Source organism: Brachyistius frenatus, unplaced genomic scaffold (genome assembly GCF_029030835.1).
Source record: "Brachyistius frenatus isolate BFR_SWC_R1_liver_20210118 unplaced genomic scaffold, ASM2903083v1 Contig_20, whole genome shotgun sequence".
In the NCBI taxonomy this organism is placed as follows: Eukaryota; Metazoa; Chordata; class Actinopteri; family Embiotocidae; genus Brachyistius; species Brachyistius frenatus.
The window spans coordinates 4,119,629-4,133,016 of NW_027210619.1; the positions used below are offsets into that span (position 1 = coordinate 4,119,629).

The 13,388-nt window shown below is 43.9% G+C and overlaps 1 protein-coding gene across 4 annotated transcripts in view; it reads left to right on the plus strand.

Annotated features, from left to right (window-relative positions):
* LOC138619528 (G patch domain-containing protein 8) overlaps positions 1-12,844 on the plus strand; it is a 32,354-nt gene extending 19,510 nt beyond the window's left edge. For all 4 annotated transcript variants that reach the window (XM_069696078.1, XM_069696079.1, XM_069696080.1 and 1 more), the window contains 3 exons: positions 1,599-1,736; positions 6,744-6,874; positions 7,785-12,844. In XM_069696078.1, coding sequence (XP_069552179.1) covers positions 1,599-1,736; positions 6,744-6,874; positions 7,785-11,802 — 4,287 coding nt within the window. In that variant the 3' untranslated portion in view covers positions 11,803-12,844. The remainder of the gene's footprint in view (positions 1-1,598; positions 1,737-6,743; positions 6,875-7,784) is intronic.
* The last annotated feature ends 544 nt before the right edge of the window (positions 12,845-13,388 follow it).

The window sequence follows — 13,388 nt, forward strand, 5'->3', positions numbered from 1 at the left end:
CCGCTCTGGGTGATTGGATCATTCTCTGGGAGTGACTTAAGCCTGCAAGGCAAATCAATACCATGCCTCACACATACACACGCAATGTATATTAGTTACCTCTCTGTTGGTTTTAGTATTGGAGAGTCCTGTCTGCCTCTTTTCTTCAGCCTCCCCTTATCCTATTCTGACAACAAGCCTATACCTGTGTATGGAACTGGTCAGAGGAAGGACAATTTCTTTACCTGTGTGTGTGTGTGTGTGTGTGTGTGTGTGTGTGTGTGTGTGTGTGTGTGTGTGTGTGTGTGTGTGTGTGTGTGTGTGTGTGTGTGTGTGTGTGTGTGTGTGTGTGTGTGTGTGTGTGTGTGTGCGTGTGCAGTTAAAAATTGCCTGGGTATAGCACTAGCAGATAGCAACTGACAGTTGATGATTATTACTCCGCTGGTAATATTAAAGCAGAGGCGTTTGTGTGTGTCTGCGAGGAAAGGCAGGCCTCTCTTCTTGCCTGCATCCTCCTCTCCATTTCTTTTCCTCTCACCTCTGTTCCTGTGTGCAGGCATATTACAGAAGCAAATTGGGGCCAATTGACTGTCACTGCATGACCCAGGCTTCACCAAATGGAAAAAGAGCACACCAGAAAGGGAGAAAGGGTCAGATAGAAGGGATAAAACAGGAGATAAAGTAAAGCAGAAAAGGAGCGAGTCGAAAGCGGAGCATAAAAAGTCTAGGACAGCAAAGAGAGGGAGAAAGAGTGGTAGATGGACAGAGGATAGGAAAGAAGCACAGAAGGAGAGAAAGAGAGAAAGAAGTGACAACCTCAAATTAAATTCCCATCATGTCAGTGTAGAACAGAATTCAATAGTGTTTATTGGCAGCCCCTAGCCTGGGGGAAATTACATTCTGAAGGAAAGCAGGGCATGAATGCACACATACACTCACACACAAACACAAACAGGCACACACATACATTGTACAGAACACTGTGCATGTCTCTGGACCTAAAAAAAAAAAAAGAAAAAGCCCTGTGGCTGATGTGAGCATGCAGACAAGCAATTTATCCCCTCAGGTCCATGTGCCATTTGCACGTTGCAGGTGTCTGTCCAGGTGCTATTTACCTGCTTTGATATGTGTGTATTTGTCTATAACTTTCTTCACATGCACAATTTTGCCAATGTACAAGTCGAAGTTGTCCATTAGTTTTTCTGTCTGTCAACTGCTTTTCTCTCTGCTGTCAGACTATTTGCCATTTTAGTCATACACAGATTTCTGTTATAGCGGCTGTATTAAATGTGTCTCCAGGCTCAAGTTCCCATGAGAACATGGCTTCAGTGGTTTTGTCCAACCTCCAGTAGCGGCAGCGTACTTTAATGGGAAGCGGTTTAACAGTTTTATGCAGAGCACATGTAGAGGCTATTATTGCTGCGTTCTCTGGGATGCAGATTTGCTCTAAATGGCTAACAATCTGCCATTCTCTCAATCCCCCTCCCTACTCTTCTCATGCTTTCTGTCTCTGCCCCCCTAACCCTTTATGTCTTTGTCTGTTTATGCCTTTATCTTGACTCCCCTCCCCAATCCCGCCAATGCTTTCACTCATTCTTTCCATCTCTCCTTTTCTCCAGGAATGCGCAGAGAGGGCTTTGGGTTGCTCTGTGGAGGATCTGAAGGCTCTTTTCTATTGTGAGCTGTGTGACAAGCAGTACCTCAGACACCAGGAGTTTGACAACCACATCAACTCCTACGACCATGCACACAAACAGGTAGATGAGATGCGCCTGACACACAACACAACACAACACACACACACACACACACACACACACACACACACACACACACACACACACACACACACACACACACACACACACACACACACACACACACACACACACACACACACACACACTATGTAGCAGCAGACAGCAGACACATAAGCAGGCGTTTTTTTTATGATCTCTTGTTAGCGAGTTTGGGTGTGTGAGGATTATGTGTGTTGATGGAAAGCTACTTTACATTGCATGTCAACCTGCCCATTGGGTACAGTTTCCCAGCAGGTGACAGTAGGAGTGTGACAATCGCATCATCTCTTACAAGCACACACACTGAGGTGGAATATACCTCAAATCTTGGCAGACACATAATCAAACATAGAGTTTATACACGCAAACAGTACTGCATTTACACTTTAGATTTGTATTTTAACTCACTCATAGATTAAATTGATTTTAGTGATCCTAAACATGAGTAATTTAAGCCATAGCAGGCAAAAAGGAGGCACAAAAATATCAAAAGGAACCTTTGTTGTGTGTTCTATTTTGATAGCAAAGATGAAAAAAGAAACTAAGTTACTATATAAAAATTGTAAATGAGAAAGTATTATCCCTTGGGTTTGGTTGGTAGTGGATATTATTTTGGGGTCCCTCAGACATAGATGCTGATTGTGTAAATAAAAAACAAATAAAAGCAAAAACAAAATATATATTTTATTTTATATATTATATATTTATCCCAGGGCATCAAATACTGACTGACTGACGGCTGACCCCTCAGACAAGGTGCCTTAGGTTTAGACACCAAAAACGATTTGGTTACAGTTAGGAAACGATCATGGTTTGGGTTCAAAGAACTACATTACTTATAAATGTTATTTTGTGTAGGCTACGCACATTATGTAAATTTACTTTATTATCTTACTTCAATTGGATCAATGTTGACAGTTGCTTTCACAGACTCAAACCCTGATCTTGTGAGTTAAAATCCTGTGTTTCAATGCCATCTTATCACCCCTGATATAGTCCCCATGAGGATTTTGTCACTCTTTCTACTTTGGCACATGACCTTCTTCTTCGACTCAGGGGGTCATCGTGCTAATGCCCGGCTTTAAAAAATCTTCAGTATTTGACGGATACATGAGAATAGGCTGATATACTTTTCCAAATTGGGCATGCACCAAATGAGAAAATAATTTCAATTGTATCTGCTATATGGGTTTTCCATGGAAAAAAAAATCTTTATTTGTATAATATTTTTACTTTTCCTTGCTTGAACATTAGTCAAGACATGCACAATTGTATCCTAGATAGTGATATTACATATGACCTCAGTGAGATCAAACTAAATGATATGTTTTCAGAACCATTATTAACCAATGTTATACAACGCCATTAACAGAAGTTGAAATAGATTTATTTGGAATTTAGAGGGTATGTGATTATGTAAAAAAGAATGTCAACATGAGTCACATACTCAAAAGATATGTAAAGATTATTTAAACATGTTTTAGATCAAACATCTTTGAGAACCCCAAGAGTTATTTTCTTTAGTGGATTATTGAAAGCAAAGCATATTTCATAAATTCAAGTAAAGTCATCAAGTACCAATGTGATTAAACAATGTCAAGTGTGTCTGCAGAATCCCAAAACAAAGGATTGCGTTAATATTGCATAAAAAATAAAGTTACTAAAATAATATGTTCAAAAAGAGCAACCACAGTAACTACCAGAATGAAACCAGCTCATAATCTGTGCTGTATTTCAATTCTATAGGATTTTTTAAAGCCCAAATTTGTGATACAAAATTCCTTTTTTTCTCTTGTTCAATATTCAGAGCAGTTTATTTGTATGTATGTGGTACATAAGGTTGCTGCTAAAATTCACATTATTCATCAATTTGTACTTCCTTCAAAAGCAAAATAAATATTCAGCACCAAATAAAACATGGAGCTATTAGTCAAAGCGCAAACATGATTTTGTTATTCCAGTTTGGACAAGAGGAGGCCAATGGACCATTAGAAAAAGCCCCGGCAGCAGGTTTTCTCCTGCATTCTGCTTTCACATCCATTTTTATACACAACCTCCACTCTGGACTAACAAGCTGAAGGTTCTGCCGATAGCTCATTCTACTTCAGCTATCTGTTGTCATGCCAAGACATACACTCACATGCTCCAACACACAGACATGCAGTTACCCGTGTACACACTCGTCCTCAAACACGGGAAATCTCTCAACCAAGCCAAGCAGCTTCCCACTTCTGAACACCCACACTATGCATCATGAAATAAACATTAAATAAGACTGTTCCTCCTCTGTCATTGTTCTTTGAAAATGAATTGAACCAACTGCAGGCCAATGCTAATGCTTTGTTTTAGCCAGCGGCAGGCACATGAAACGAGCTGCATGAGGCACTGAGCTGACAGTAGCCACTGGCGCTGTCGGAACACACACACACAAATACAGGAGTGCATGCACACTCTGCCTACAGAGCAGACAACAGATGAAATTCTAGCTGAAGACAGTTCCCCTGCAGGAGTATTGGCTTTGGAGAAAGGAAGCTGATTGCGTTTGCTCTGTCTCCTTTGCCTGTCATCGATTCAGGGATAAACATGTCTGAACACAGGGCTTTATCAGCAATTACTGCTGATTACAGAAATCTCTCATTACAACAGAATTACACTCCCTTTTAAATAAAAGAAAAATCAGCCCATTAGCATTGCCACTCTCACATTACCTAAGAACACACCATCCTTCATTCTAAGGCGCGAGTGGATATGAATCAACTCTGACTCATCCATAGTTGCCTCAGCTTGAGCACTCCTTAACACATCTAAAGGAATATTGATCGAGGCTTTGACAGACGCATTGAGCTTCACAGCACATAGTAAGACTGGCATGTTGGAGAGTAGGCATATTATCACTTCCTGCTGTTAGGGACATGACATCATCTTTGAAGACAAAAGTATCCACTTTAAAGAAGGAAACAGAAATATAGCTTCTATGTGCTCAGTGAAAGTGGTTCTCCATGCAATATTTTGTTGGGCTCTAAATATAGCTACAGGTTTGCCTGCAGTGGGACCTGTTTTAAGAGAGAACAATAACCTGGAAGAGTGCAAATGCAAGAGGAAGTAGGAAGTATTCATCCTCATATATTACACCTATTACAGACTGCTCTCTCTCTCTCACACCCATTGCCAGAGACAGTTACAGTACGACAACTCTGATCTTTTTTTCCTCCTTTCCTCCTCCCTCTGCCTGCCGCCATCCACAGTAGTTCATTAGGTATGCCTATGTGCGCGAACAAGATTAATATTTCCCATAAAATTAGTTTGGCATCAAAACCATTTAAAGCTTCCTATCTTTAACACTAACAAACACACACACTCATATGATTGCACACTTCTAAAATGCACAAGCAATCCAGAGGAAAGACTCACATGTTTAAGGGATACAAACCAACAAGTGCTGCTCCAGTGGCACACACTTAATGCTATCTTCAGTGAGCTGACAGTGGGATGTTAAGCATCAAGCAATAATGTAAAAAGACACCAGCTTGTGTAAGACTCAGCTGAGATTAACCTGACAACTGTCAGCTCCTGCATAAGATCTGGGTGTGAAAGAGAGTGAGTGTATAAATAAATCTGATGTCTGAGGGGCTAATCTGATGTGTGCATGTGTGTGTGCGATACGTATTGTATGGGTGGATAATAACACAACATAATCAAAAAGTGAGTGTGGTGTAATCCAATGAAACATATACAACAGGATATGTTCACAAATATATAAAGTAAACAACCATTTATAAGCCAAGGGTGGATTGTACACTGAAGTATAATATACTGGAAAGAGGGAGTAAGATAGGAAGGATGGGGATGCACGATACTGCAGGTATTCCCAAACTCACAAGTCTCTCCTTACCCTTCAGACATACACAGACAAAAAGAAACACACCAACAGTCACACACACACACACACACACACACACACACACACACACACACACACACACACACACACACACACACCTGCCAAGCATGGATAAAGGAGGGATTAAAGTGTGTCAGAAAAGGAAACTGAAGAGAGCGGCGTGAATCATTGTTTCCCTGAGAGGACTGGCACACCTATGGCAATACACATATAGTTTCACACAAATACACACAAAAAACACACATGCACAAACATTTGCTTATTATTAACTTCCCTGCAATTTAATGCAGGTAAAGACCCACCAGTTTGCTCATAATGGAATCACTAACTATGGCATTGTTTTTTCTGTCTTGTGTTTCCTGCACTTGTTTTTATGTGTGTCTGAAATGCTCTCACTCACATTGACAGACACACACAAATTCAGCACCTACAATTATCCAGCACTTTTCAGAAGGAAATCTTTGGCCTGTACAGCCTTGAAGGCTTAGTCTATGTGTTTGGTGACAAGTAATTCTAACATCGATACACTAATTGCTTTGGTACTCTGCAGCTCAAAAGCAGATGTCATTGAATGAGAAGTTCTTTTAAACCACGCTGTGATGACTGTAAAAAGAGTTGATTATATTTAAGAAAAATTCAGTGACAGGTAACTGGATTGAAGGAGACTGAGCAAAGAGAAAAAAGTCAGTCGAATAGCCCAGAAAGAGTATCATCATCATTAAATCACTCAAGCCACTCAAGTCAACTGTGTCTTTAATCTGCTATTCATTACATGCACTGTGTTTGGTCTCAAGCTGTGTGTTGAAGGAAATACACTTTCCTCCAGGCTGAATGGAGTTAATTGGACATGAGTTTGGAGGAGAACATCTGCAAACACAGCTGACTGATGTGTTTGGTTTGAAAGACAGCTGCCTGCAGAGACAGCTTCCGAAAACTAATCTCTCCCTACTCTCTCGTCTCCTCTTTGTCCTTCTCTTGCATCTCCCGTCTTCCTCATTACCCCCTGCCATCCACATACTCTTTCTGTCCCTCCTTCTACCCCTCTTTATTTCCACTTCCTGCAGAGGCTGAAGGAACTCAAGCACAGAGAGTTTGCTCGTAACGTGGCCTCAAAATCATGGAAGGACCAGCGCAAACAGGAGAAGGCTCTAAGGCGTCTGCACCAGCTTGCGCAGCTGCAACAGGAAACTCAGCGGTGAGTGGGAGGAGTGTGTATGTGTGTGTGTATCTCTTGCAGTGTGTGTGTAATGAGACCAGAGTCATGAATCCAGAGGGGTTAGAGAGCGTCACATCCAGTCAACGTTACTTAGATTTGATGGATGCATCCACAGATGTGAGAGCCCTCAGTTGGCTTAGATAGGCCACAGGTGAGGTAAATATAACATCAAGACACATTCTGGCTGATACTGAGAGTAGATGATGTGAAGGTGGAGGAGATTAAGTTTTAGAAAAGAATGAGTAGTAGAAAAAAGCTTTGTGAATAAAAAAGAGTGAATCAAGTTAGCAGAAGAAACTTGCTTCTGGGTTCACACACCTAAAGCAATCAAAACAACTGATAAAAACAAAAACAATACATCATGCAATAATCAACTTGTGTTTTCCTATAATTAGGTGACAATATGTGAACAGCATTACTATGGCTGCCAATAGCATGCATTTCCCGTTTCTTGGGATCTATCTTTCTTTCGTTCTTTCATTCGTTCGTTCTTTCTTTCTCTCTTTCTTTCTTTCTTTCTTTCTTTTACTCCTTGAGTCCTCTATCCATGTTTTTATGATTTTTATTAACTTTAGATTAAGATAAAAGAATAATTTAATTACAGTCTGTAAAGCTATCAACAGGCTGGAAAGTTACTCTTCACTACCTTCTCAGATCAAAGTATCAAGCCTGTTTTACCTCTGACCACAGTGATCATTACCACACCCAATCGTGATGTCATGGGGTCATGGGTACATTTTAAATACAAGAGCTCAGCAAAAAAAAAGGCTGTATCTATTTTGGGGATTATTAAGGTACCCCATGGAATTAGTTTGGAGAAATGTAAGTAATTAAGTCAAGTATACTGACTTAAAGTCAAGTCTATTTATCTCATCACATCTTGTTGCAGAGTTCCAAGAAGGAGCTATGGGCTAAGACGTACAGTCAGAGCTGTGAGCCAGCAGCGAGATAAAGATGTGGACCAACGAAAGCACAGCCCCGAGGACAAACCTGAACCCTTCAATCACCCCAAACGACGCCCTGCTACACAACCCAGGACAACAACTCTCAGCCACCAGTCAGAGGATCCATGCCAATCTCCTCCGCAAATACCGCTGGCCACTTTTCTAGCAGAGTCCTCACTAATTACTCCAACATCCGATACAGGCCCTCTTACATTGAACCCCCAGTCTTGCCGCAGCTTGTATCCCCAGCTGCCTCTTCCTGCGCACGGGAGAGTAGGAGGCAGGCTTGGAGTATCCTTCTGCATCTCACGCAGGGGGCCCAGGCTTGAGCCTTCTGCCTCTGTCTTCTCTGACTTGGAGGAAGAGGAGAGAGAGAAGAGGGAACAAATCAAAGAAAGAATAAAGGGAATAATGGAAGATATCGACAGGGAAATTGGGGTAGCAGATAAGAGGAAACATACTGAGACTGAAAAGGATAAGTCCAGCTCTGACTGCGTCTTACCGAGCACCATGCAGTCAATCCCCCGAGAAACCTCAAGAGATGAGGAACAGATTGAAACAAGAGACATGGTGAAAGAAACCTGTCCTATTTCTACAGCAGCACCAGATAATCAGACCCCTGATTCACAATCCTCACCATCACAGACCCAAGTGACCATATGGGGAACAGCACGAGCAGTAGCACACATGGACACCAAACTCACAGAGAGAAAGCATGAAACAGAGAGAAGGAGGGAGGCGAGTCAGTATGTGTGTGTGCTGGGGAAAGACGGCTCTGCCCGACTGAGATGGCCTGTCAATTTGCTTAAGTTCACCAAGTCTCAACCACACATCTCCTACAGCTGCAACCCGCTCTGCTTGAACCTCCAACAACCAGAAAAAGTCCCAGAGGATCCGCAGAAGTCTCAACAAAATCAGTTGTGTGCTCTCTCAGATGAATCAAATCCGTGTGTGCCAGCTATTCTTACACCAGACGCTCATTCCTGTTTACAAAGGCAGATAAGACATGAGTTGAGAGTGCATAGACAGAAAAAAGCTGAGGAGATTTTCAAGGAAGAGCAACATATCGATGTGGAGACAGAAGCACACCTGTTCCTTAAGAACAAAAACCTTTCATCAAATGAAACAGTACCAGAAAAAGGAAGCTGCATGCTAAGTGTGGAAAATTGTGCGAGGGCAGCCTCCCATCCATCTGACCCCACTCACAGTGACAGCTCTGACACAAACTCCCAGAATCCTCTGGGAGGCAGATTAAAGGGTGCGAGAGGGATCAGGGAGAGAGCCATCACAGCCCTGAGCTGTAAATTAGAGTCTGTCACCCAGCCTGGCACACAGGGGATGTGCATCAGCCCGTCCAGGTGTGAGTGCGGGAGTGAGACAACGTGCAAGTGTGCCAGCGCTCCGCTGCCGTACGTGGGTGTCTCAGAAGTGTCACGCAAAAAGAGGAAAGCCGGCACAAAGAAACACAAGTCAGGGAAGAGAAAGAAGGGCGAAAAGGAAAAAGCTTCAAACAAGCGCCAATCAGCAAGGTGCAAAGTGAGGAGTGTGGTCTCCACAGTCTCCACTGGAAGAGAGAGGACAGGACAAGCTGGAGGGAGATGGGGGAAGAAAAGAAGGCAAAGAGAGATGAGGATGAGGACAGTGGGGAGAGCAGAGAGCAGCTGTCTCCTGGGGAGATGTGAGGCTGAGCCAGTATCTGTCTCTGTCAGGAAGAGGGGGCCTCATAGGAGTCACAGCAGTGAATGCCAGTCACAGCCAGACAGAGAGCAGGCAGAACACTCCAGTGTCTACTCCCAGCTCAGAAGACACACAGCACACAGAGCTATCGAGGGGGAGGGAAAGCGAGACGGAGATGCAGTGACTTTTCCCTGGCGGTCTCACTTCTCCTTACACTCCTTCTCACCAGGATGTAACTCAAAGCTGTTTTGGGAAAGGGGTCACCATAGCAACCCCAGGAGTTTCATTGACTGCTGTTACCCTGACAACAGCTGTGGTAGCAGCCCGGCAAAAAAGAGAAAACTCCTCCACGGGGACAGGAAATTCATTCATAGTAAGAGGAAGAGATTGAGGCCTTGTGAAGTCTGGGAGGACAGGGGGAGGAAAATGGGAGGACATTCAGGTTGCAGAGACAGAGGTCTGATTTCGGATACAGAACAGTGGAACTGGATGAGAGGGAGCTGTCCTGGAGCTAGTGAGGGGGGCAGGTCAAGGACTGGGTGGAGCTCAAGGACCAGAGCACCGCAGTGGGATCAAGTAGCAAGATTTAGCCCCAGTCCTAGAAGCTGGGGTAGGAGACGCAGGCATCTTAGCACAGAGGATGTAGACTGGGACAGATGCAGTGTGGACAGATGGACGTGGGGCAGCAGCGACAGCTGGGAAGACAGGGGGACACACAGGTCCACGTCAGGCTCCAGGACAGGCGCTGACAGCAGAGACAGCCCAGGTGGTGTATGGAGATGTGCAGGCACCAGATGTTCAAGTTCAACACACTTCTCGAGCCCTGAGTGGTGGACAAGCAGACAGACATACAGCTGTCAGAGTGCGATCAACACACAGGACAACAGATGCCACAGCCCACGCTCTTGCAGCCCTTGTAGCAGCACCAGCATGTCAGAGCTGAGCTGGGAGTGGAGCAGGAGCAGTACCTGCTCAGGACTGACTGTGGACGGATTGACAGCTGGCTCCTGTAGGACGTCCTCAAGGGCTGCCGAGGCCCCCTGGGAGGCCAAAAATCACAGCAGCCCCATGACCACTTCATCTGTCCTTTCCCCAAGCCCCTCTCATTCCCATCCCTACAGATCCACTTTTGTTCCGACAGCTCCAAACCTCAACACTCATCATTGTGATAGAAGTCCCTTACAGGTAAAGGAGCCCAATTCACAGTCTGACTCTGGCCGTGGACTCTCTGCCCCTGTCACCTCAGGCACCACTCCTCCAGGACTATCCCCCAGTAAGAGTCTGCCACAGAAACGAGCAAGGATGCTGATTCTCCCTCTTATCGGAAAACTACCTGCAATCCAGAGAAAGGCAAGTAGGAAAAAGAAGCTGCTCAAGGAGAGTCAGGACAAAGAGAGAGGGGAGAAAGAGGAAGCTAAGGGCTGTGGAGTAGATCCTGGATCATCCGATGACAGTCAAAAATATCCCCTGGACGTGGCTGAGTCAAACCTTTGCAGTATGCCAAATCTCTGTCAGTCACAGATTAGGACTGATGACAAACAGACAGGTGGAGAGACAGCTCCACCAATCAGTTTTACTGCTGAGGAGATGGACAAATATCGACTCCTGCAAGAGCAGGCGAGAGAGCACATGCAGAAAGTCCTGGAAAAGACACAAGAATGTGTGGATACACACACACAGACAAACTATACACACAATGCACACATAGAGACTTGTGGGAGTTCAGAGGACCAATACACACATGCAACCTTGCACAACCCTCCACAGCCTCAAACCCAGTTAATTCACGCCGATATGATGCAGAGAGAAGTACAGCACACCCTCCAGGTCAGTCTCCCGCTGACACATGTGGCCCCGCAGGAGAACTTTACTCAGCCCATGGCTCTGGGGGTCCCCAACCACGCCCCTCTCCCACCATCTCCCCCTCTCTCCGGTCTCCATCGTATCATTTTACAACACACAGCCCTCTCCATGGTCCCCCACTCTCTGTCCACTACCATCTCATCCCCTCCTCCTGCCATCCATCCGCATCCAGCTCAGCTTCCTCACCCCCCACCTCCTCGCCACCCTTCCCTCCCTCATCATATTCACTTCTCCCCCTTCTCCATCTCCTCCCTGTTTCCTTCCATCCTGGTGTCCCATCACCCCTTCCCTTTCCTTCCGCAATCCCCAGCTTTCCATGCAACCCCACTCACGCCGCTCTCCCCGGTAGCTCTGCCAACCTTGAACCCACAGCCTTTCATGGACAGATCGTGGCCAGTGAAGTTTCAACAGAAGGCGTTATGATTTACTCAGAGTGGTTGCCAGGTTTATTAATCCTCCTTGGCGACACTGAGTAGTGAGAGAGAAAAAGAAAAGGAATATTCGGTTTGAACAAAAGCCTGCTATTTGAAACTGGGATGTGTCAGTGCTTTTTACTAGCATCCACTCCAACATAAGCCTTCATACACACACTCACACACGTGCATACACACAAACAGCCCAACTATTGACTGTTTTCAAATGAAAATTTGTTTCTCCATTTAGCCTCTGCTGTGTTGCAGCAGTGAGAAAACAGACTTTGATCCATTGCTTTTTCCATCGTTCCTCATTCAGGCCCAGAATAAAGGGAAAGATGCACCTGCTATTCAAAGACAAGCTGGGCTTGTGTCATCCTCTCTCTTTCCTTCTGAACCACAGACAGACCAGCTGCCTTTTGAAGTATCCAGGGACAAAGGGGCCAGAGAAAGTTAAAATACTCCCCCTTATCTCCATTTCATACAGGTTATCTCAGTTCGAGTGTGACTTTCAACAAACATAAATAACGTTCCTGGAACTGGGGGACATGGCATAGCCATTTTCACCATGGTGTGTACTGTAATTTTGTGTGTGTGTGTGTGTGTGTGTGTGTGTGTGTGTGTGTGTGTGTGTGTGTGTGTGTGTGTGTGTGTGTGTGTGTGTGTGTGTGTGTGTGTGTGTGTGTGTGTGTGTGTGTGTGTGTTTGAGAGAGAAAAATGATAGGGGTTATTCTAATCGGACACACACATTCATAGTAGGAAGGACAAAAATTAATTTGCATATATGACACATGTAAGGACCTGTTTTTTCTCTGTAGTGTAAATATTCTGACAGTGAGTGATAATATGAGAATGATGAGAAACATTCAAATAAAATGTGAATCTAACCTTGAACAGTAGTACAATGCTTACTCCACAATCATTGGCGACATTTCTCACAACTTTTCATGTGTCCCTTTTTTTCCACGCTGCATTTAACAAAGTTGTTCAGACAGCAATGAATGAAAAATGCTACATGAGTGAAAATAAATGGGCTTTAATGCTTTTACTTATTCTGTCTGATTCTTGTTGTTCATGCAACATGTAACAAAGTCCACATAAAGAATTAATACTGTGTGGTTTACTACCACTGAAAGTGAGGGCTAGAATTCCTAACAGCCTCAGATCACAGTGCAGTGACGTTCCTAACTCTTCTTGCTTCTGCTCCTTTTAATTTGAAGCAATGTCGACTTGTGATCACTTGTCACGAGGTGCATATCCATGAATTGTGAGCATTTTATCAGCAATGGGATTTCTCTCTGTTTTGTGTGTCATTGGTCCTATTGCTACCAACTAGATAAGTCATTTTGTCCCAAGATGCACATTTCTTTGACCACATTTCATCATCTAGCCATTTCAGAGAACATTTTGAAGTGCATACATGAGAAGGTAAAAAAAAAAAAAAAAAAAAAAATTCTGCTCACTAATAAAACAGAGATGAGCATCATTCTTACATGTCTTGCCAAAGGTTATGGATGTTAGTAACTGTTGCTATGCATTCAAGCCCAGTGATTGGTGATGTATCAAAGCTGCTTGCCAAATAGTTGATCACTGCAG